The sequence below is a fragment of the Mastigoproctus giganteus genome, chromosome 5 (genome assembly GCF_048544385.1).
Source record: "Mastigoproctus giganteus isolate SK-2022 chromosome 5, ASM4854438v1, whole genome shotgun sequence".
NCBI classification, from domain to species: domain Eukaryota; kingdom Metazoa; phylum Arthropoda; class Arachnida; order Uropygi; family Thelyphonidae; genus Mastigoproctus; species Mastigoproctus giganteus.
Window position 1 is genome coordinate 51,021,346 of NC_143579.1, and position 27,082 is coordinate 51,048,427.

Consider the following 27,082-nt stretch of genomic DNA (forward strand, 5'->3'; position numbering starts at 1 on the left):
AAACCTAATACACACTGAAAAGAAAAAAAAAAAAAAAAAAAAAAACACAATTTTATTATTTAATTGGTAAGTTGCTATTTAAATAGAAATAACACTTTTCTTTCAGTAGTTCTGACCCTACAAGTTTCTTAGAATAGCTATCGCATACCTGTTTCATTTCTGATTGCACATAAAGATACTTTTCTTCCCATTCTTTCTGAATATTTGATAGTTTAATTTTTTGATCTGCAATTTGAGCTTGATGTTTTATTATTATTTCTTCCTGTTCATTCTGAAGGTTTTTTATCAGCTCATCATGAACTGCTTCTAGTCTGCTACGCTGAGATTCCTGCAAATTAAAAAAAAAAAAAAAAAAAAAAACAATTTATAGAGTCACATCGCATTTCAAAAAATTCTGCAAAAAAAAAAATAATAATAATAATAAATACATAATAAAATTCAAAAATTAAACTTTCTTCAAGTTTTTGATTATACTGTACTGCTAACTTAGAATGCTAACCTTTAGTCCTATTAATATTTTTACATAATAATGAGATGTAAAAAGTATTAAGTGGAATGAAAGGATAGAATTATTGGAAGGAATGATAAGAATCTATAATCAACTATAACAGTGTTATTTCACAGCAAGACTGATGCGACAGTAAATATTTTAATAATAGAGAGTAGTAGTACAAGTAACCAGTTTTGACTAAAGGATCATAAGAAATGTAAACTAACACAATAACATACATTATACATATCGATATGACAAGTGTTTAAAGCGTTTTAGATGTTGAAAATTGCTTTGCATAAGCTTGCACAAGATGGAAAATATCCATTTGCAGCATGGCATGGCATTTAATTCAAGTTCAGAAATTTTCAATAAAACTGCAAATGGGAAAATTTTACGCAGTACAAGAGACACTATGCTAAATACATTAAAAAACAGAAAGAATATGCCTGGCAGAATATACAAGTGTATTGAGTTCTTTCACATACAGTGCAGTGTGAAAAGTGATAAACTGAACATTGCTGGTGGAAAGAAGAAAGTCAACAGTTGGTTTAAAAATGATGATTTCACAGAGATAACAATTTGAAGTTTCTTCTTTTATAATAAATCATAAACTTGATGGATAAAACTAATTATTGGTATCTCCAACAAATTATTGGTGTCCCACAACAAATTACCAATAGCTCTACTGCACGAATATAGTTTAAATATCTAAATATAATCTATGGTCGAGAAAATTGAACTGATCAAAAAATAACCAGCTAATTTATACAATACCAAACTTCTTAATAAAGATCTTAATAAAAATTAATCTGAATTTTAATGTGATTATTTTGCATAAAGCATGTGACTAAGCATAGATTCAATAGTGAATGGGTTGGTGCCATTACACCATGTTTTGTTCGTAGTGAACGGCCAAAGTAGATAATTGGCATCACTTTAATTGTATCTCATATTGTGAATACCTTCATCCACCCACTGCGGAGAGGCCAATGAGCCTTGAAATGGTGCTGTCTGGGTGGTGATATCCGCCGAGAATAAGTAACATTAGTCTTCTCCATTTGTGAAGCATCCGTAGCCGAGTGGTCATAAGCGGGAACCCCGGTCTACTGAGTAGTGAGCAGACCGGGGTTCAAACACCTGACTGCTGAATACGGTCGATCTACCAACCCGCACTTGACCAGCGTGGCAGATTATGGTCTATTTCCCTCAGCATGAATTGTTGAGGAGGCTTCTATCCTGCAGTGGGTTGATAATGGTTGCACTTTACCTTTTTTTTTTTTTTTTTTTACTTATTTGAGGTAGTGCAATACCATGGCAACTCATTAGCATTAGTAGAGGCATATGATGCAAGAAAGCAAACTTATGCAGCATCAGCCAAAAAAAAAAACACACTTCCACTTCACCCCTCCGTTCGTTCGAAATACCTGTCCAGCTGAGCCTTAAATTTATTTAGGCTATCAACTTCCACTACAAGGGATGGAAGTCTGTTCCCACCAACCAATTATCCGCTGGTTAAAGGCAAATTTCCGCACATCTATACTACATCTGTCTTTCCTCAATTTGAATTTATGCCCTCTCAGGTGATTATTCTGAGCAAGAGGAAGAATCCCATCGGCATTGAGCATGCTCAAACCAATCAAGGATTTATACACCTCTATCAGATCACCTCGCTGGTGCCTAGTCTCCAGACACTGTAATTTGCAAAACTTAAGCCTTTCTTCGTAAGAGCAACTCTTTGTTCCATTCACTAATCTTGTTGCCCTCTGTACTCATTCCAGCAGCTCTACATCCTTCTTGAAATGAGGCCGCCAGACCTGTATACAGTACAGGTATACAGGTTGACAAGACACCATGAGATACTCTTGCAGCCCATCTGCACTGCTCAGAGAACTTTATATCTGCCACACAATTACCCCAGGTTCTTTTCATTCTCTACCACTGTCAGTGTAGTACAAAAGATTTGATACATTGCTCTGAGGTTGCTGTTTCCCATATGTAGTACTTTACATTTGTCAATGTTAAACTTCATTTGCCACCTCTCAGCCCATCTGCTCAACCTTTCCAGATCCTGTTGCAGCAGCATAGCTTCAGTAGTGTCCTTACCAACCCTGCCAACCTTTCTATCGTCTGCAAACTTGGACATTAAGCTTGATATACCATCATCAATATTATTTATAAATACAGAAAACAATAATAGACCCAACACTGAACCCTGAGAGACTCCACTAATAACATTAGTCCACGATGAGCAGTGTCCATTGATTACCACTCTGTCTTCTCCCCCTCAACGACTCCTTTATTCATAGCAGCAATTTGCCTCCAATGCCACACTGCTCCAATTTGTGCAGCAGTCTTCCATGTGCAACAGTATCAAAAGCCTTCCTAAGATCCAAATATATAATATCAAAGTTATTCCCTGTATCCAGTTCTTTTGTGACTGCATCATAGTATCCAATCAAATATCATGCAAGACTTTCCCTTAACAAAACCATGCTGTGTCCAAGCTATAACTGAAATCTTGTCTAGATGATCCTGCAGTGTTTCTTTAACCAGTGCCTCCATTAATTTTCCTGGAACAGAAGTTAAACTCACAGGCCTATAATTATTTGTGTCAGCCTTTGATCCTCCTTTGTGAATTGTGGTCACATTTGCACATCACCAGTCTATGGGTACCTCCCCTGAGTCCAAGGAAGCTCTCATAATTATGGTTAAGGGTTTGCTTACTTCCTTTGCTGCCTCCTTTAACATAACTGGATAGATCCTATCCACCCCAGGTGCCTTTCTTGTGTTTATCTTCAACAATTTCTCCTCCACTTTACTCTCAGTTATTACAAGATTATCTAGCTTACTGCCAGAGTTGAATACACCTCTGGCAGTCCCCTCGCTGAATAACTCCTCATGTGTGAATGTCGATGCAAAATATTCATTTAGTTTGTTAGGTACCTGAGCAGGATCATCAACAGTTGAACCATCGATATCAAGTGGACCAATCTGATTCATCCCCTTCCTTCTAGAATTTACATAAGTAAAGAACTCTTTGCTGTTTTTCTTTGCATCCTTTGCCAAAGATTTTTTGTAATCTGCCTTCGCCTGCCTAACCTCCTTTGTAACTTGGTTACAGATCAACATATCTATCATAGGCTTCTGTGTCACATGTTAATTTATATGTATCCCATACATTTTTCTTCTTTGCCATATGTCTCATTAGTTCATCCGACATCCATTTAGGCCTAAACCTTGAACAAAATTGTGAAGGTATTCACAATATGAGATACAATTAAAACAATGCCAATTATTTACTTTGGCAGTTTGCTACAAATAAAACATGGTGCAATGGCACTAATCTGAATTTTAATGGAACAAATATAACACTTTCAAACAGATTTATTGTATTAACCTGAAATATTATTATAAGTGCTTTTGCTTACAGCCTGCTTAAACAAAAGTTCCAGGGTTTAGCTAATTACAAGTTCAAGACACCCAATTATCACATTTGTGATTTCATGGAATTCATGAAATTTTCAACCAATAGGTACACAATTTGCAAATGTATGTACAACAGTTTTTCTCACATTCTATTTCTTAGGTGGAAACAGAATATAAGGGAAGTTTCAGTTCTTCGTCTGAAAATCATGCCACAAACAACAGCACAAAATGGATATAGTGAAAGAAAAGCAAAGTTACTTTTAAAAGAACTTTCTCATATTCATATACTAGAAGTATATGAATATGAGAAATGAATACTCTCATATTCATATACTCAAATCATTAAGAACATGTGATATAATTTTGGATGGTAAGGCAAGATGATATTAAATCTTAAAGGATCTCCCCACCACACAAAAAATAAATTCCATATATTTTTAAAATATAAATTCCCAGAGGAGAAAAAAAAAAACAATAATAAAATAAACTTTTAGTGATACAAGCTTCTGGTTGCAAATTTTCAAAACATTCCTACAAATGGAACAAGAGTGATTAATTATCAAAATGTCAGAGTGATATGCACTGTAAGCAAAGAGCTGTGATAGAATTTTCTACCATAAAGAACAAGTTAGCATTAGTAGTGGCAAATGATACAAGAAAGCAAGTGTATAAAGCATCAGGTTTTATACACATACACAAAAAAAAAAAAAAAAAAAAAACTTCTAACGTCACCTGTCTATTCCCTCCAATAGTTTTTCTAGTTCTTCCTTGAATTTATTCAAAATACACACCTCCACAACAAGATATGAAAGTTTGTCCGACAATTAAATACCTGCTAACCAAAGGCAAACCTCCATGCATATATCCTGCAACCATCCTTCCTCAATTTGAATTTATGCCCCACTCATATGAGTATTCCAATCAAGAGGAAGAATGCTATCAGCCAAGCAAAGCACTGCCTATTGAGTAATGCTATGAACAGAAAGTGATTTTAGCTACTGACAAAATGTGTAAAGATATCAGAAGGATACGGAAAAACTCATCATTACAATGTGTGATATAGATTGGTAATCATGTGACATCTTACATTAGGCCAGAGAGACAAAGACCTTAGAGGTGAATGTTATTACCATAAAGAAACCGAAGAAACATTTAAAACAAGTCCAGCCACAAAAAACAAGAGAGAGCAAATTTCAACATGACACAAGTCTAAAAAACTGAGAAACTATCACAAAAACAATATTTGAATGTTTATTTAGAATTTGCATTAAGGCAACTAAGAATGAGATGTCATTAATTTTCACCTGTAGTATACTGCATTCTTTGGTTAGTTTGAGTAACTATGTAACATTTGCCCATATAAGATTAACTCAGCAACAGCATTGGTGGAGGAGGGATCACAAAAATTCCTCCTATCTTGTCAGAAATTGAACCCAAGCATTTTTCACTGTTTGAAAGCACAGTAATTATAGCCATAAAGAGGATGCAGTGAACTATGCTGCCTCAATCTGTTATACAAGCACAGACCTGCCTTTTCATATTATTGCTGTCAAAAATTAGGTATAACAGAATTTCTGTTAGGTAAAAAAAGTGATTTCAAATGGCAGCTCAGGATCTTTACTGGCAAGAATTTTATTCTGTTTTGCAAGGACAAAGTTTCTGAAGTGGCTGAAATCACTGGAAAATGGAGTGAAGATTTTTTGGCATTTTACTTTTGGGTTATTATTTTTAGGGCAATGCTCATGCCCTTTTGAGGCACACACGCACACACACACATATATATATGCACCTACTGTCTTCACTACGTCCATCTATCTGCTTGTTTCTCCATCCACAAGTAACAACAACTCCCAGTGGACAGATTTTCATGAAATTTTATATTTCGGCCTTTTACAAAAATTTTTCAGTCATTCCAAATTTCATTAAAATCATACAATTAGAAATCCAGTAATTATTATTTTTCTTTTCTATACCATTTTTACATAAAAAATAAATTCAGACTAAATGCAGTTTCAGTGCAGCACTGTTAGCTTCAGACAGTCTGTGCAACATGTTTCACAGTTATGTATGACTTGTGAACGTGGTATCACTTGTGAAGATATATATATATATATATAAAACAGGTAATTAATATAAAAATAAAATTAATACATGTGCTAGTAGCATGGCAACACTGTAGAGAGAAAAATTAACATAAAATTAAATCAACAGGGAGGGGGAAAGTAAAGGTAACGAGACTGAAACTGTAGCTGAAAGTCTCCAAATAATTTAGTTCAATTAAATCCAATTAATAATAAATCCATTTTAAATTTAAAATATAAAGCCAATTGTAATGTAAAAATGTATTAATACAGTCGATTCCGGTTATTTGGGACACATCGGGACTAGTGCATTTTGGCCCGATTAAGCGGCGGCCCCAATTATCCAAAGTTTCACGTAAATAGTTAAAAATACAATGCCCCCCCCCCCCCCAATTGGTTCACTGTACAATCAAATCACGCTACGATGGAGTCACCATTGCAAAGTACCATTCACTATACGATGTGTAATAAGCGCCGGTCATTGTGATCACGTTTCTGAATTGAATTTTAATTCAATTAAACAACGATTCTAATTAGCGAAAATAGGAGGAATATTATCCACAGGCTATAAAAGTAAAGATATATTAAGTACAAATTTACTATTTATTACCTTACCAATTAAAAAATTAAATGATACGTGAAATTCGGAAGAATATATGTGATAATCGGAAGCATTAATACGTACTGTAATATGTACATACTAACTAAACTAGTTGACATTTCTGTTCACTGTCATTTGTGGGTCGGGGTTAAAATTTAAAACAGTAAAAAGATAAGCAATCAATAACAAAGAACAAGGCACACACAAATTGCAAGTAACACGATACGCGCAAGTGAGAACGGAGTAACAAATTACGAAGCTTTAAAAATAGGAATGAAGAGAAGATTCTGAAAATTATTTTTTTTTATATGATTGAAGATTTCATAGAAGTGTAAACACATTTTACCACACTAACCCAACAGAATTCCAGCTGTCAGTATTATCGCAAATTCAATAAGATCGAGTTTACTATCAGTTTATGATAGATTTCACTAACACAAAAGCCCAATAAATAGGTGACTACTAATTGTTTTTGTTTTATGGTTGTGATCTCCAGAAATCCAACCGAAAAATGTGGTACGGTTGGAGACAATTGTAGGGTAATCTTCAGTGCTGCGGTCTCCTGCCCCAGTTAAACGGCATTTTGTCCCAATTAAGGGAAGTAAACCCTGGCTATTTTCTCAATTGGGTTCTGTTTTTTAAGATTTGCCCCAAATAAACGGCTGCCCCGATTAACTGGTGGCCCAAATAACAGGAATCCACTGTATTTTATAAGATTTTTATCTAATTGAACAAAAGTAACTTTATTTAATAAAACAACATAAGGAGATCATGCTCAACAAATTGTTTATTAACATAACAAACTTATGTAGAAATAGTCTGCTATATTACTAAACAGTCAAACTATTTATTAACATAACATTTTAGTTAAAAAAAAAAAAAAAAAAACTCCAGAGCCCCTTAAAAAATAAACACAAATAACACTAAATAATAATAATAATAAGAACAAAATATATGCTCTCTGGATATCTAGTTTGCCAGGATGTTTGGGAAGGACCTTCAATAATCAAATATAATTTTAAAAAATGTTTCTTGCCTATATATATATATATATATATATATATATATATATATTTTTTTTTTTTTTTCCCCGCATAGTAAATATTTTATTTAAATAAAACTGTAACACAAATACACTTAAATTAAAAACTGGCAAAATAGTGGTACTGGTATTGTTTCAGAAATTAGGTTGCATTCATAAGTAAAAGCAAATATAAAACTAAACAGATACTCATGAGTAAAATATATCAAGCAGTTATGAATGAAGTACCTAGGAGTGGAATTAAATGGCCTGATGTTTTGGGAGTTTCCTTCTTCTCAGGCAAAAAAGTAGGCTTCACAGCTATGAAAGGCTGCGAATTTTAAAATGACATTTTAAAACATTAATGTTAAAATACTAACCTTCTCTTGAGAAAGCATTTCTAAATCTAATTTATGTTGGTGCCTTTCTTGTTGCAATACAATCTGATATTCTTGTTCAAGTTGTTGAAGTCGCTGATTTAGAGTATCCTTCTGTCGAGCAAAAGACTCATTATCTAGATCTTTACGTTTTCTCATTTCCAATAACTGAGCTGTAAGGGAATAAAACATAAGGGCAGAATATCTGGATTTTAGACACAATATTAATATATGAACAATATATATAAATATTTATATTCAAGTGGTTTCTAAGCTATTATATTCTTATTGTAATTGTTCTCAAATGCTTACTTATCTTGCTCAAGCTGCAAAGATAAAGCAGTAGGTAAATATTTTGTATTGACATTGGCAGTAGTTTCCGTCCATATTCCATGTCTGGCTATACAGCAAGTGGAAGGTGAAATTAAGTAAGTACTTAGGACAGCAACACCCACTCCTGCTCTCGTATTGCACTAACAGTTTAGAGTGTTGAAAAGATTTAAGGGGAAGGATAGCAAATAGAATATGATTGCAGGAAATACATTAAGTACAAGTTACCGTCTGTATTAGTAATGGCCCTGGATTAGGTAGGTATTTGCAATTTGGTAAGGGTTATCTTTGTCTCTTTGTGTATTCAGAATTTTTTATGTCTACTTTGCATTTTGAAATGACTATCAATTACAATAGCCTCACTAGCCTTAAGAGCTCAATTTTTTTTTATTATTTATTTTTTCCCCCCCAATTTAAAATATTATTAAACATTGATTTTACATTCTGAATAGTATTTAACATAACCGTCTTATTTGCTTTACAAACTAAAATTTTAACTTTTAACAAATATTAACCATCAATTTTATGTTCTAAATAGTTTTTACCATAATAGTCTCCCTAGCATTAAGAACTCAATTTTTTATTAAAATCTAAAATTTTAAATATTCACTTTATAACTAAAGTTTTTATTAGTTTTTTAATAATAGACTTACTAGCTTTAAGAACTCCATATTTATTTTAATACAATTTACTTTCTGAATAGTTTTTATTCCAAGATTTACTAGCTTTAAAAATTCATTTTTATATTTTAATTTTTCAATATTAACTATCAAATTTGCTTTCTACAGAGTATATAGAGTTCTGCCTATTCAATAATTACACACACACTATGGCAAATATGTGTATAAACAAGTAATAGGTGTCCCAATGGGATCAAAATTCTCGTTCTAGCAGTGAATCTTTTCCTACACCACTACAAAAAGGAATATAACAAAAAAGAATTATTACAAAAATTAAAAAGACATACAGATACACTGACGACATGATTTCCTTTGACAGCAACTTAGAAGAGGTTTTGTTAAGGTTAGATGATCTAACCTTAACAAAAACAAACAGAGATAACACTAAGGTAACATTTCTAAATCTAAATATTAAGGCGGTTACCCAGATAGAAATAGTAATCTACGATAAAAGACAAGAATATAATTTCGAAACAATACACCTTAGCCATTGGAGTTCAAACATACCTATTAAAATTCAAAGAAACATAATTACCTCACAGGCCATAAGAATAATCAGAATCTGCAATAACAGTACACTTAAAATGGAAGCACTCAGAATTTTAAAAGATAAGTTGATTAAGAACAATATTCCATACAGTTCATAGATAAAGGCTGTATATAGGGAACTTTAATAAAATATTTCAGAGATAGGTACAACAAATAACAGATCAGATTAGAAATATTTTATTAAAGTTCCCTATATACAGCATTGGTACAGACAATTCATTAACATTTTTAAGAACACTGAATTTAAAATAGTTCCACAACCCATGAGTAAACTGCAAGTTGTTCTGAAGCGTAGAAGGGTTGATACCATTACAACCATGGAAGCACACAATATTGTTTACAATATTCCTCGTGGCGAGTGCAATTCAGCTTATATTTGCCTGACCCAGAATCCACTTTCGACAAGGATACAACAATATGCGTCATCTGTTAGGGCAGGTAGGACAGGTGCCTCAGAACTAGCGTTTCATGCTATTAATGATGGGGATGTGTTCCTTTTGAATGAGTCGAAGATCCTGAATACTCAGCAGGAATACTTTAAGTTATTAATTGCAGAAACATTGGAAATGAGATTAAATCCTGACTCTATTAATGTATGTAGACAATATCTTGGATTCGTGGACTCTAATATGCATCGCATGTATAAACAGTAGTTCATACATTTTTCAGAATAAAGAATCTCATGCTAGGTTATGAAAAAGTTTGTATAAAACAAAGGGGGAGGGGATATCATTCGCAATCAACTTTTGACTTCTTGTGAACATGGAAACGATCCGAATAAGTTAGTCCCTTAAAGGAAGTGTTAGACAATTTTTAAAGTTTAAATTATTTGTAAATTGCTGTATAGTTATCTCGTGGTAACCAGATTTTCAGGAAGTTTTAGACAATTTTAAAGCTTAAATTATCTGTAAAATTGATGTATATTTATTTATATAGTGGTGTCAGGATTATCAAGATGATTTCAATTATCATATTAGTATATGTTATTGGTTTGTTTGGGGGATTGATGGCTGTCGACTTTCCACGAATCTTCTCGATGCGCTGGGTTGGATATGAGTACTGAATACATAATGATTTTAATGCATAGCTTTTTTAAAAATCAAATTGATTTAATTAACATGGCGTGCTAATTCACATAAGAATACATTTACACGCGATTATTCACATAAGAATACATTTACACGCGATTTCCTATCAACTGTCAAAGTGACAGTTGATAGGAAAATGAAAATAAAATAAAATATGAATAAGTAAGTAGTAGTAGTGGCACGTGATGTAAGAAAGCAAGTGTATAAACTTATGCAGCATCAGCCAAAAAAAAAAATAAATAAAAAAAATTAAAAAATTCACACAACCATTCCCTCCAAATGATTGTCCAGTTCCTCCTTAATTTATTTAACCTATCAACTTCCACAATGAAAGATGGAAGTTTGTTCCAGCAATTAACCATCCACTGGCTAAAGGAAAATTTCCACATATTTATTCTATATCTGTCTTTCCACAATTTGAATTTATGCCCCCTTAGGTTCATAATCTGAACAAGTGGAAGAATCCCAACAGAATTCAGCGTGCTCAACCCATTCAAGGCCTTATACACCTCAATCAGAATACCGCGCAGGTGCCTAGTCTCCAACCATTGCAATTTGCAGAACTTAAGCCTCTCTTGGTAAGAGGATCCCTTCATTCCCCTCACCAATCTTGTTGCTCTTCTCTGTACACGCTCAAGCAAATCTACATCCTTCCTAAAATGAGGCCTCCAGACATATACGCAGTACTCAAGGCGTGGCTTGATCATTGCCTTATACAAAGGGACAATAGCCTCCTTTTCACTGCTAGCAAAATTCCTATATATCATTGACAAAACCCCATGACCTTCCCCGGCAGCCTGTCTGCATTGCTCAGAAAACTTCATATCTGACTGCCCAATTACTCCCAGGTTTTTTTCATTTTCTACAACCTTAAGTGTAGTACCGCACAGTTGGTATATTTCACTGGGATTACTTCTACCTATATGCAGTACTTTGCATTTGTCAAGGTTAAACTTCAGTTGCCACTTCTCAGCCCATCTGCCCAAATTTTCTAGATCCTGTTGCAGTAGCACAATGCCATTACTGTCATTAACAACCCTGCCAACCTTTGTATCATCTGCAAACTTCGACACTAAGCCTGATATACCTACATCAATATCATTGATAAATATACAAAACAACAGTGGACCCAACACCAAACCCTGTGGAGCTCCACTAATAACATCAGTCCACGAAGAGCAGCACACATTGATTACTACCCTGTCTTCTCCCACTCAACCATCCTTTTATCCATTGTAGCAATTCACCCTTAAGACCATTCTGCTCCAATTTATACAGTATTCTTCCATGCGCAACAGTGTCAAAAGCTTCCCTGAAATCCAAGTATATGATATCAAAATTATTTTTTGCATCCAGTTCCTTTGTAACCACATCATGACCAATCAAATTTGTCAGACAAGACTTTCCCTTAACAAACCTATGCTGTGTCTCAATTATTGCTTCAATCTTGTCTAGATAATTCTGCAATGCCTCTCTAAACAGTTAATCCATTATTTTACATGGAACAGAAGTTCAACTAACTGGTCTGTAATTACTTGTGTCACCCTTCAATCCCCCTTTGTGAATTTGGGGATACATTTGCACATTTCCAGTCCGTGGGGACCTTCCCCGAGTCCAAGGATGCTCTCATAATTATTGCCAAGGGTTTGCTTAGTTCCTTTGCTGCCTCCTTTAATATAAGTGGATAGAGCTCATCCACCCCAAGTGCCTTTCTTATGTTTAACTTCAACAATTTCTCCTCCACTTTGCTCTCAGATATTACAAAATCATTAAGCACCCTGCTACAATTTGATAACCTTCTGACATTTTCAAACCTTAATAACTCCTCATGTGTGAGTGTAGATGCAAAATACTCATTCAGTTTGTTTGCTATCTGAGCAGGATTATCAACAGTAGAACCATCAATATCAAGTGGACCAATCAGATTCATCCCCTTCCTTTTAGAGTTTATATAAGTAAAGAAATCCTTGCTATTTTTCTTAGCATCCTTTGCCAAAGATTTCTCGTAACCTGCCTTCGCCTGCTTAACCTCCTTTGTGACTTGATTACAGACTAGCTTATATCTGCCATAGGCTTCTGTGTCGCATGATAATTTATATGCATTCAATGCATTTTTCTTGTCTGTCACGAGTCTGAATTGTTCATTTGATAACCATTTAGGCCTAAACCTTGAACAATATTTCTTAATATGTATGAAACTTTTAGTAGCTTCCACGATTAATTCCTTGAATGCTTCCCACTTAGAATTTGCTGTTGGTAACATCATCAGTTGATCCCACTGTACAGAATTTAAGAACTGTTTGAGACCACTGTACTCACTTTTATGGAAGCAAGAATCCTTTTCTTTAACCCCTGATGGTAATTATATCTTTAAGTAAATCCCACATCACTGCCACCTTTATCTAGTGGTTCCTTTATCTGCAAATTCTTAATACACAAATGATCACTGCTGATAACCAGATCAAGAGTATTATCCTCTCTGGTTGCCTCTCGAACATGCTGCTGCAGAAAACAATCATCCAATAATTCCACAAAAGTCTTACTAGTGTGTGAGTGACCAATCCACAAGTTCCAGTGAATATATGGGAAGTTAAAATCCCCATTATAAGACATTCTGATTTACTAGCCCACTATTTCTCTGTACAATTGTTCATTGTACTCATTCGAGTCATTAGACCTATAACACTCTCCTACTCTTATTTTTGCTTTCACAGTGCTTATGTCACACCAAACTGATTCAACAGTTTGGTGTGACACAATTGCCAAAATGCCAGAAGGTTATCAAGGTATGACAAATGCACCAAAATGCGCAAAGCAGCAGAAAACGATGCAAAAGTAATAAGAATAGATAAGTCTGATAAAATTTGCATAGGTGGACGTGAGAATTACAAAGCGCCAAGGACTAGAAGGGCAAGGAAAGTAGAAAAAGAAATAATGCAGATTTGAAAAGGCAAAAGAACGTTAATATCCTAAAAGTTATGGTGAATTAAGAAAAAATTTGGGCTGAATTGCAAAGCCAGTTTGGAGGTGAAGGAACAGTAAGTAAAAATATTAATACCAAATAATTAAACAAAATAAAGTAAAAAATAAATAAAGTAAAGTAAAATAAAATAAAAGGCGGTATAGCTGTCATCAGATATGGGTGGGTAAATTTAGTTATAAGTAAATAAGTCTAATACAGGGATGGCAAAAATGCAAAATCTGATGTCGGCAGAAGTAAATATTGATACATGGTCAGGTAATTCATCAGGAACTGCATTACTATACTTGTCCATACAGTAGAAGAAATGTGAAATTAAAACCAAAAAGTAAAAAGGAAAAAAAAATTAGCACGTTCTTTTACAGTATTTTATTTTTTTTTTTTTTTTATGAAAACCCCAAACACGAAAGATATCAAAACCTATAGTACTTAGTACCGTGCATGGGTTGAAGGAGAAGTATGGGGGGGGGGGGATGCATGGACAAGGTAGTCCCAACACAATGTCAATGATATGAAAATTAAGATAAAAATAAGGATAACACTAAAAAATATAATTAAGTGTTTTCAGAGTGGGAAAAAGGTTATGAAATATATGTAGATTTTTGAGTAAATATGAAAGAATATTTTAGTGTGGGAATTTTGTGGAGATTAGAAGAATTTAAAATAAATAGTAACTAGCACATGGTATAGGGAAAGGTATTAAATTGAGGATGGGGAAGGGATAAAGGGATAGTTAAATAAAGACGAAAATAGCAATAGAATGAGAATAGTTGGAACATTCATATTACCCTCTTATTGCACTAAGAGCTCTACAAACAGGTAGAAATAGAAATAGAGAGGTAAAAAGTACAGAAAACGTTATTAAAACATATTGAGCTAGCTGGGGTTGTAAAGCCCAACCTTTAATTGTTGAAAATAGTATTGAATAACTTGAAAAATTGTTTACCTGGGACGTAGCAGCCATTATTTTTGGAACTACAGGAGTAGTTACGAATGATTGCCAAATTCCATAAACAACCTGTAGACTTCAGATTCATTACTAGTTCCAAAAATAGTGGCTGCTACCTCCCAGGTAAACAATTTTTCAAATTACTCAATACTATTTTTAACAATCTTACATCTACTTGGACCATAAACAATAACCAAGCTGTTATCAACACCTTCAAATCTGATATCACCATAACCAGCTTAGAAACTTTTGATTTTACCAACCTCTTCACTTAAATTTCACATAACCTTCTGGTATCTGTGCTAAAACAACTTTATCACAGATACAAATTGAATATAAGTTGCAACAGGATCTAGAAAAGTTGAGCAGATGGGCTGAGAGGTGGCAAATGAAGCTTAACATTGACAAATGTAAAGTACTAGATATGGGAAGCAGTAACCCCAGAGTAACGTATCAACTCTGTGGTACTACACTGACAGTGGTAGAGAACAAAAAGGACTTGGGGGTAATTGTGCAAGCAGATATGAAGTTTTCTGAGCAGTGCAGACGGTCGGCAAGAGTAGCTCATGGTGTCTTGTCAATGATATACAAGAATTTTTCTAGCAGGGACAAGGAGGTGATTATCCCCTTGTATAGGGCAATGGTCAAGCCACACCTTGAGCACTGTATACAGGTCTGGAAGCCTCATGTTAAGAAGCATGTAGAGCTGTTGGAACGAGTACAGAGAAGGGCAACAAGATTAGTGAATGGAACAAAGGGTTGCTCTTACGAATAATCACCTGAGAGGGCATAAATTCAAATTGAGGAAAGACAGATGTAGGATAGATGTGCGGAAGTTTGCCTTTAACCAGCGGGTGGTTGATTGGTGGAACAGACTTCCATCCTTTGTTGTGGAAGTTGATAGCCTAAATAAATTTAAGGTTGAGCTCGACAGGTATTTTGGATCAAACGGAAGGGTGAAATAGGAGCTTTTTTTTTTCTTTTTCTTTTTTTTTTTTTGGCTGATGCTGCATAAGCTTGCTTTCTTGCATCATATGCCTCTACTAATGTTAATGCTAATAATAGCAGAGCTTTTCTCGATTATTGGATGATTATTTTCTACAGCAGCAGCATATTGGAGAGACAACAAGAAAATCCAATACTCTCGATCTGATTATTGACTCATCATGCATTTTAAGAAACTGCAGATAAGGAGCCATTAGTTGGCAGTGATCATAATGTATTGATGTGAGGTTAACTTAACATTTGATAGTATGAGCCAGAGCTCTAATGCTCAATACATTCTACATTGATATCAATATTTGTAAAGGAACAAGAGAAGTTTACCTCAACATGACACATAGAACATTTCCATATGATACTCTCCAGAAATGAAAATGAAAATAATTTTTAAAAAAAATCTAAAATTTACATTACAGTAAAAAAGAATTAAAAATCAACTGAACACAATTAAAAATCAATTTAACACAAATCAAAGTTAAAAATCAGTTTAATGCAATTCAAATTTTTTCATTAAAAATTAATTTAATGAAAAAATTGCAAAATGATTTTCCTTCTTGATGCTGTGATCGCGACATACAGTCGGAAAGCATTGTCAGCTTCGGGAAGAAAAATCATTTTGCAATTTTTTCGTTAAATTAATTTTTTACTTAACTTTGAATTGAATTAAATTGAGTTTTGTGTTCAACTGATTTTTAATTATTTTTTACTGTAACGCAAGATTTTCAATTTTTTAAAATTGTTTTCGTTTTAATTTCTGAAGAGTATCATACGGAAGTGTTCTATATATCATATTGAGGTAAACTTTTCTTATTCCTTTACAAATAGAGATTAACTTAAATATACTGGGGAAAGTTGTGATTACTAACAATTAAGGTAACAGTTTCTGCCTCTAGACAAGTATGATTTCAAAATTCTGTTTTACAAACTAACATATAACTGAAATCAATACTTCTTCCTGATATTATAAACATTTACAAAGTACAGACACAATGGTAAGTAGACCTTTTATAAAACCACTAATAAACCAGTAAAACAGCAATAGAGTTTTATAAACCTTATACCAACTAAGGATTGCAGTGAAACAGCAATGCAGTTATACTGCAATTGCAGCATAAATTTGTTAAGGGAAGATCTTCTCTGACCTATCTATTAGTAATTACAATGCAATAACAAAGCAACTGAATGCAAAAAATAATTCTGACATCATATACTTAAATTTCAGTAAATTTCACTGTATTAAATTTGCTTTGAGACTTTTATTAAAACACTGTTTTAATAAAGGGCCAACAGAAAAGAATATTTCTTTCCTGTTTCATTCATTAGCATAGCAACAAATAAGATAGGAATCCTCAAATCATTTATATAATCTTTTTATCCTTATACCCCTCTCTTTCTTTTTTTTTTTAATTAATGCCTCAGGCATTTAGTTAAAGAAAACTTTGAGATCTGTTTGCAGTTTAGGCTTCCTGTACAAAACTTCTTAATACTAAATTAACTAACACTTGCCTGATCACTATGTTGCTTCAGAAAGACTTCATTTACTTTACTTCTTAGCAATTCTGGCACTAAATTTTAACTAAATGGCAACAAAATGACAGTCACAATGATGTGGATTTCCTAAAGTAATGCTTTCCATTATCTACCTTAACACACTTAAACAGTGTTAAAAAAAATAATAATAATAAATAAATAAATAACACACACACACACATGCACACAGCGACCTTTCCAATTACTTAAGCACACCATTATACTGTCACATCTAATAGACTGTAATATCATAGTCATTGTTATTGCATGCCAATGATGCAGCACAGAGAGAAAATTCACAACAATAGCTTATTTTTCATAATGTCATGATTATTTTTCTTAGTCCTTTTTAGAAAACTTTCTCTTCACTCTTTTACAAATTTAATCTTTAAATAAATGAAGTTAAAGTGCACATAAACAAAGCACATAAACAAAGTTATATTAAAGGAGGCGGCAAAGCAACTAAGCAAACAATTAGCCATAATTATGAGAGCATCCTTGGACTCAGGGGAGGTTCCCATGGACTGGAGATGTGCAAATATATCCCCAATTCACAAAGGGGGATCGAAGGGCGACACGAGTAATTACAGACCAGTTAGTTTAACTTCCGTTCTGGGTAAAATAATGGAGTCACTGGTTAAAGATGCATTGCAGGATCATCTAGACAAGACTGCAGCAATAATTCAGACACAGCATGGGTTTGTTAAGGGAAAGTCTTGTCTGACAAATTTGATAGGATATTATGATGTGGTTACAAAGGAACTGGATGCAAAAAATAATTTTGATATCATATATTTGGATATCAGGAAAGCTTTTGACACTGTTGCGCATGGAAGACTATTGTACAAATTGGAGCAGAATGGTAGTAAGGGTAAATTGCTACAATGGATAAAAGGATGGTTAAGTGGGAGAAGACAGAGGGTGGTAATCAATGGGTGCTGCTCTTCATGGACTAATGTTATTAGTGGGGTCTCACAGGGTTTGGTGTTGGGTCCACTGCTGTTTTGTATATTTATCAATGATATTGATGAAAGTATATCAGGCTTAATGTCGAAGTTTGCAGATGATACAAAGGTTGGCAGGGTTGTTAATGACAGTAATGGCAGTGTGCTACTGCAACAGGATCTAGATAATTTGGGCAGATGGGCTAAGAAGTGGCAACTGAAGTTTAACCTTGACAAATGCAAAGTACTGCATATGGGTAGAAGTAACCCCAGAGAAATATACCAACTGTGTGGTACTACACTTAAGGTGGTAGAAAATGAAAAAGACCTGGGAGTAATTGTGCAGTCAGATATGAAGTTTTCTGAGCAATGCAGACAGGCTGCAAGGGCAAGTCATGGGGTTTTGTCAATGATATATAGGAATTTTGCTAGCAGAGAAAAGGAGGTGATTGTCCCTCTGTATAAGGCAATGGTCACGCCACGCCTTGAGTACTGCGTACAGGTCTGGAGGCCTCATTTTAGAAATGATGTAGATTTACTTGAGCATGTACAGAGAAGGGCAACAAGATTGGTGAGGGGAATGAAGGGATCCTTTTACCAAGAGAGGCTTAAGTTCTGCAAATTGCAGTGGCTGGAGACTAGGCACCTGCCCGGTGATCTGATTGAGGTGTATAAGGCCTTGAACGGGTTGAGCACACTGAATTCTGATGGGATCCTTCCACTTGTTCAGATTACGAACCTAAGGGGGCATAAATTCAAATTAAGAAAGGACAGATGTAGAATAGATGTGCGGAAATTTGCCTTTGGCCAGCAGGTGGTTAATTGCTGGAACAAACTTCCATCTGTTGTGGAAGTTGATAGGTTGAATAAATTTAAGGAGGAACTGGACAGGCATTTGGAGGGAATGGTGTGGTTTTTTTTTGTTTTTTTTTTGGCCCATACTGCATAAGCTCATACACTTGCTTTCTTGCATCACATGCCACTACTACTACTACTACTACAATGGACTTAGGCACTTTTTTAAATTCTTTTCAGTGGGACCAACTAATGATGTTAATAATTGCAAATTATAAACAGGAAGCAATCAGTGAAGTAACCACGGAATACCTGCTAAGCCTCTTATACCAACTAAGGGATACTGTTCAATGTTTAGACCTAAATGAATGTCATATGATCTGATGAAACTAATGGCAGAGATGAAAAATGCATCAAATGATTATAACTTGTCAGGGGATACAAACCTACAATAAGTATGAACTAGGTATACAATCTACTCACTAAAGAGATTAGGCAAGCTAAGGCAGATTATGAAAAGTCTTTAGGTAACACTTCATGAAACTTAGCAGAGAATTCTTTGCTTATGTTAACAATAGAATGAAAGGGATGAACTGCATTGTACCACTAGATATGAATGGAACTACTGATGATCCTATTCAGGTAGCTGACAAACTCAAAAAATATTCTGCATGTGGGAAGAAGTTCTTGGGAATTTGAATTCCAGAAGTATAACAAGTTATAATTGGAAGTTATATGCAATAAGTGAGAATAAAGTGTTGAAACTAAAAGTAAAGAAGACACCTGTGGCTGATTGAATCTGTTATTAAAACGCACAGCACAAGGGGCAAGCAAACTTTAGTTATAATTATGAAAGCATCCCAGGATTCAGGGAAGGTCCTTACATATGTCTTTTCTATTCAAGGGGAAAGTAATGGAGTCAGTGGTGAGAACAAATAATGAAGGATCATCTTGACAGCAATACAGTTATACTGCAATTGCAGCATAAATTTGTTAAGGGAAGATCTTGTCTGACCTATCTTTTAGCAATTACAACGCAATAACAAAGCAACTGAATGCAAAAAATAATTCTGACATCATATACTTAAATTTCAGTAAAGCTTTTGACAATATCCACATGAAACATTGATGTACAAATTGGAGAAGTGTGGCATTAGAGGAAAGTTATTACTACAGATAAAGGGATGGTTGAGCAGCAGAAAAGAGAGAGAGAGAGAGGGAGAGAGGGTGATTAGCTGGTCTCCTTAGTGTTTTCAATATTCATTAGCAATACTGATGAAGACACATCAAGTTTAATGTCTCCGTTTGCAGATACAATGGTTGGCAGAGTGTTTAACGACAGGAATCAAAGCATACTACTGCAACAAGATCTAAAAAAATTTGGCAGGTGGGCTGGGAAGTAACACTGAGATTCATGGTTGATATAGGCAAGATATGGCATTTAGGTGGTAGTAATCACAGCATTGGGTGGTACACCATACTCAAGGTGGTGGAAAACAAAAAAAGACCTAAGCAGTGCACCTTGAGCTGTTCTAGTCAGGCTACTAGGACAGCTCAAGGGGATTCTATCAATGACATACAGAAACTTTACTAGCAGTGAGAAAGGTGGGGGGGAATTATCCCAATGATTAAGACAATGGTTAGACTGCATCTTGAGTACTGCATACAGATCTGGAGGCTTCATTTTAAGAAAGCTGTAGATCTGCTGGAATGAGTGCAACAAGATTAAGTCAGTGGCATAAAATGACACTTTTACAATGAAAGACTTCAGTTCTGAAAATTGCACTAGCTGGAAACTGCCATTGAGAGGAGACCTGATTGAATGTTTAAGGCTTTAAATGGTTTGAGTAAACTAAATGCTGACGGCATCCTTCAGGATAGATGTGAAAAAACTTGCTTTTAGCCAGAAAGTACAGTAAGCACTGGATATAGTGATCACATTTGCAAATTGAATTTTGATTCTAATAAACAGCAATTCTAATAAGTGAAAAATCGATGAATATTATCCATAAGCTATAAAAATAAAGATATAATGCACAAATTTGTACTTTATTACCAAAAGTTTATTATCAATTAAATGATGCGTGAAAATCAGAATATTATCCACATGGTAGAAAATAAAATAAATTTATACTTACGTACGTAGCTTAATTAACATACATTAATTAAACATAACACTTTGTAATATGATTATAATTTTAAATAGTCACTTATTTTAGATCACTTTAAATTAACACTACAAAGTCTATTTATATATTTTTCAATATTGTATAACAGTCTATATTCAAGATCACTTTCACCAGTTCCTTCTAACACTCTCCTGAAGATAGCTTTAGCTTCATGAGTTTGCTGTTTTGTAACTGGAATTCGTTCAGGTTCACCTTCATTTTCCTCCTCCTCCTTGGCAAAATTATCAGTAACAGACTGGGTATTAGAGCTGTAGTAACTATCTGTTTACAACAGATTGTACAAACAAAAAGGCCCAATAAACTGAAAACTGCAAATTGTTTTTATTGTTTTACGGTTATGACCTCTAAAAAATGTGACCTTCAGAAATGTGCTTTAGAAAAATATCACAGAAGTGTTCAAAATTGATTCTTATAACCGAAGATCTGAATCTAGTAAACGATAAAAGTGTAGCATATTTTATTCATTTGAATCAGTTCTTTTGGAATTTGATTCTCTAAAGCGGCCGATTCTAATAACCAGGGTTCACTATAACCGGCACTTACTGTAATTGATCGTTGGAACGAACTTCCGCATGGTGTTGTGGAAGTGGGTAGTTTAAATTAATTAAAGGAAACATTAAACAAATTGTGTAAAGAGATGTACAGATAGAGCTTGTAGGTATTTTTTTATATTCAATTTTTTTTTTTTTTTTTTTTTTAATTTCGGCCGATGCTGTACATGCTTATTTCCTTGCATCGCTTTCTGCTATTAATATTTTACATAGTCATACTTGTTAACTTTTAAAAATAAAAATTTGGAAGACTAATAGAAGTACAGCTTTAGTTAGAATCCTCTTTACTACCTAGCACTTTGCAAATAGACACTTTTCTTCCAAATTAACAATAATCAATTAATGCTTGTAATGTGGTGCAATAGGTAAATAACATGTCATCATGAAATGAAATAAACTGTATTTTTAATTTTCTTTATTTCATTCATTTCTTTTTTTTTTTTTATTCTGTTTAATTACATTATTGCCTACTGCAATATCTTTAAATATCGCACCATTGTTGATGCTTGTGTGCCAACTTCCTTGTGCAGCTCTACATCCTTCCTAAAATGAGGCCTCCAGACCTGTAAGCAATACTCAAGACGTGGCCTGACCATTGCCTTATACAAAGGAATAATCAGCTCCTTCTCCCTACTAGCAAAATTCCTGTACAGCCACTCCCCGACTTATGTAAGGGTTGGTTTCACAGAACTCTTCATAAGTTGAATTTTAAGTAGATCGGAATTTCTCAAAATGCTTATGCAGCACTCGCACTATGCATGCTGAATTTGATTGAAGCAATAAAGAAATATTTAACGAACATGTAAATAGAATTATTTATTAAATTTTTTTATCTCACACACAGGAAAAAATTACAAAAGTGCAATTAGCGGACAAAATTATAAAAATATAAAATTAAAAAAGAGAGAGTAGATAGGCATAACATCAGCAAGTTTTACCTTTCAAGCATCATTGCCAGAATTAACTCTCCAGCTGATAAGCATGTCGCTGCAGAAGTTGAGGGCTGTGGAGATTTAGAAGGGGTTTTTCCAGCACATCACAAAATTTAACTGCAGCTGCAGAATCGGCACTGGCAACTTCACTGCATACTTTAATGTCTTGGAAACCAGTGCGATGCTTAAACCTATAAAACTACCCGTTGCTTGCCACAAACTTGGCTTGGGGTTTGCCGTACTTATCCTTAATATCTTCATAAATATTTCTTGCTTTTGCTTGAATGGCTATTGAACATAGAGGCACTTGCTTCTGAATCTGATTTTCCATCCATATTATTAATAGCTTTTCCATCTTTGATATAGAACCTGAATGATGGTTTGTGATCTTAAATGCATTGATCCTTTAACATGTTCTTTTATATGCACACTGTCCCTCAAAATAGTATTCACTGTTGAAGCAATGAGACCTAATTCCATGCAATAAATGACAAACTTTGTCCTGCTTTGTACTTCTTAATTAATCATCTTCATTTCTAAATCAATTATTTCATTTCATAGCACTGCCAGCACTTGCACTTTCCGTTGGTCCATTTCCTCTCACCGTTGTAATAAGTAAATAGGAATGAAGAGAAGATTCTGAAATTTTATTTATGATTTTATATGATTGGCGATTTCAGTGAAGGTGAACTCATTTCACCATAATACCGTAACGTAAAAACCCACAGAATTCCAGTTATTGGTATGTCCAGTGAGCAGAATTATCGCAAATGCAATAAGATAGAGTTTACTACTCGTTTATAATAGATTGTGCTAACAGAAAAACCCAATAAACTGGAAAGTGCAAATTGTTTTTATTGTTTTATGGTAGTGACCTCCAGAAATATGTTTTAGAAAAATATCACAAAGGCGTTCAAAATTGATTCTTATAACAGAACATATGATAACGATGAAAGTGTAGTGCAATTTCCATTATAAAAATGATCTTTTAGAGAGATAAACAGCTTAGTTAAATATCAAAAATTTCAACTTCGGAGGTCTTGGAACAAATTACCAAAAAAAAAAAAAAGTGTTATTGGGTTCATATTACAATATTTTCACAACACCTCCATTTATTCCTATGGGATGCAAAATACGTTCCCACAATTTTTTAAAGTTGTGCACCGGCCAGCAAAAGCTTATGTCAATTCAAATTTCCATAAGTCGAGTATTGCATAAGCCAGGGAGTGCCTGTATATATCATTGAAAAGACCCCATGACCTACTCTGGCACCTGTCTGCACTGCTCAGAAAACTTCACATCTAACTACACAATTACCCCCAGGTCTTTTTCTTTCTCTACCACCTTGAGTGTAGTACCACACAGTTGGTACATTTCTCTGGGATTACTTCTATCCATAAGTAGTACTTTGCCTTAGTCAAAGTTAAACTTCAGTTGCCACTTCTCAGCCCATCTGCCCAACTTTTCTAGATCCTGTTGCAGTAGCATACTGTCATTACTATTATTAACAACCCTGCCAACCTTTGTATCATCTGCATATATTTTAAGCATATATTGCTAAATTTGATACTTCCATAATTGAAATAGATTGATTGAAAAAGAGAAGAAAACTAAACTTATTATAAAACTGGAAGACAGAATTATTGAAAGGAACAACCTAACACCTAAATTGGAAAGTTCAGAAAGCTACAGAAAAAAATAATACAGTATATCTTGCTTATGTAAATTATTTCTGTGACTAAGTAAGCAAGATATATATTTTTCATTTAGGTAGTTACAAAAAAATTTGGCTAGATCGTAGATATAGCTTAGCTTAATTTTTCAGCACTCACCTCACAGTAATCCACTTAGTTGGTTGAAAGTTTTACCCCGTACATAGTGGTTATGAGATTCTAATAACTTACGGGGATTATAAATTTAAAAACTAAGTTATGGGCTTTAAAAATTTAAGTTTTTAAAAATTAAGTTTCCCCTGAACTGAAATGCATTTCGGGAACTCAACCTGTATATAACACACTAGCGCACTCTTCCCTCCCCACTATAGCTAACTGAAGACGATTTCGAAAGTCGCTCATGTGCGGCTATCTCACTTAGCTTTTATCTCACTTCATTTAATTTATTTTAATTAGACAACCATAGAATGGAAGGTGCACTTTCCTTTCTTAGAAAAATTTTTAAAGCCCATAATTTAGTTTTTAAATTTATAATTCCCGTAAGTTATTAGAATCTCATAACTACCATGTACGTGGTAAAACTTTCAACCAACCAAGCAGATTACTATGAAGTGAGTGCTGAAAAATTAAGCTAAGCTATATCTACAATCTAGTCATTACATCACAGCACATAAGGACTCCTTAAAAATATCATCAGTCAAAAAAATTTGGCATACGTTTCAAGCATAGCATTTTATTGTGGGCAAAATTTCCTGTGGAGGAGAAATTGTTGAAGTTAAACATAAGAAAAGCACCTGGGTGGATGGGATCTATCCAGTTATATTAAAGGAGGCAGCAAAGCAACTAAGCAAACCCTTAGCCATAATTATGAGAGCATCCTTGGACTCAGGGGAGGTTCCCACGGACTGGAGATGTGCAAATGTATCCCCAATTCACAAAGGGGGATCGAAGGGTGACACGAGTAATTACAGACCAGTTAGTTTAACTTCTGTTCCGGGTAAAATAATGGAGTCACTGGTTAAAGATGCATTGCAGGATCATCTAGACAAGACTGCAGCAATAATTCAGACACAGCATGCGTTTGTTAAGGGAAAGTCTTGTCTGACAAATTTGATAGGATATTATGATGTGGTTACAAAGGAACTGAATGCAAAAAATAATTTTGATATCATATATTTGGATTTCAGGAAAGCTTTTGACACTGTTGTGCATGGAAGACTATTGTACAAATTGGACAGAATGGTATTAAGGGTAAGTTGCTACAATGGATAAAAGGATGGTTAAGTGGGAGAAGACAGAGGGTGGTAATCAATGGGTGCTGCTCTTCGTGGACTAATGTTATTAGTGGAGTCCCACAGGGTTCGGTGTTAGGTCCACTGTTGTTTTGTATATTTATCAATGATATTGATGAAGGTATATCAGGCTTAATGTCGAAGTTTGCAGATGATACAAAGTTGGCAGGGTTGTTAATGACAGTAATGGCAGTTTGCTACTGCAACAGGATCTAGATAATTCTACCCTGCATATGGGTAGAAGTAACCCCAGAGAAACGTACCAACTGTGTGGTACTACACTTAAGGTGGTAGAAAATGAAAAGACCTAGGAGTAATTGTGCAGTCAGATATGAAGTTTTCTGAGCAATGCAGACAGACTGCCAGGGCAGGTCATGGGGTTTTGTCAATGATATATAGGAATTTTGCTAGCAGGGAGGAGGTGATTTTCCCTCTGTATAAGGCAATGGTTAGGCCACGCCTTGAGTACTGCATACAGGTCTGGAGGCCTCATTTTAGAAAGGATGTAGATTTACTTGAGCGTGTACAGAGAAGGGCAACAAGATTGGTGAGGGGAATGAAGGGATCCTCTTACCAAGAGAGGCTTAAGTTCTGCAAATTGCAATGGTTGGAGACTAGGCACCTGCGCGGTATTCTGATTGAGGTGTATAAGGCCTTGAATGGGTTGAGCACGCTGAATTCTGTTGGGATTCTTCCACTTGTTCAGATTATGAACCTAAGAGGGCATAAATTCAAATTAAGAAAAGACAGATATAGAATAGATGTACAGAAATTTGCCTTTAGCCAGCGGGTGGTTAATTGCTGGAACAAACTTTCATCTGTCATTGTGGAAGTTGATAGGTTGAATAAATTTAAGGAGGAACTGGACAGGCATTTGGAGGGAATGGTGTGATTTTTTTTTTTTTGGCTGATGCTGCATAAGCTCATACACTTGCTTTCTTGCATCACATGCCAGTACTACTACTACTACTACTTCACATTTTAGGCATATTCTAACATTAATTAAAACATTGGTTAACTACCCTTCCAACCTTGAAATCACCGGCAACTTTTAACAAAGCAATACAACCTCATCAATATCACTAATGACAGTTAGAAAGAAGAAAAGTCCCAAAGCACCAATCCCTGTGGGATCCACTTGCTATGTTCGCTTTAAATGTCTCCTGTCCTGTTCACTTTAATTGTCTTCTGTTTAATGGTCTGCTTTTGATTTAACTAAGGAGCCCGCAGGCTCATTCAGTTCATACAGTAACCTCTGATGGGAATATATCAAAAATCATTTATAATGTAAATCATTCCTTGCATTCAGCTATTTTATATCTTGCTATAGTAATTAACCTTTTTTGTGAGTACATGTATGTACACCGATGAGACAAAACATTATGACCACCTACCTAATATAATGTTGATCCTCCCACGTGCAGCCAAAACTGCTTGTACCCAGTGAGTCACGGATGCTACAAGATTTTTAAATGTGTCTTGTGGTATCTGGTACCAACACGTAACCAGCAGTTCCTTTAACTCCTGTAAGGTCCGTGGTTGAGACGTCGCAGATCGGAGTTGCTGTTCCAATACAAACCACAGTACCTGGTCAGCAAT

General features: G+C 34.6%; 1 protein-coding gene across 2 annotated transcripts in view; it reads right to left on the reverse strand.

The window, feature by feature from the left end:
• The window catches only part of LOC150085385 (uncharacterized), a 237,836-nt gene that overhangs the window by 193,197 nt on the left and 17,557 nt on the right, over nt 1-27,082 (reverse strand). For both annotated transcript variants that reach the window (XM_090373192.1, XM_090373193.1), the window contains 2 exons: nt 8,003-8,172; nt 149-328 (listed from right to left, as the gene is read on the reverse strand). In XM_090373192.1, the coding sequence (XP_090229318.1) occupies nt 149-328; nt 8,003-8,172 (350 nt within the window). The remainder of the gene's footprint in view (nt 1-148; nt 329-8,002; nt 8,173-27,082) is intronic.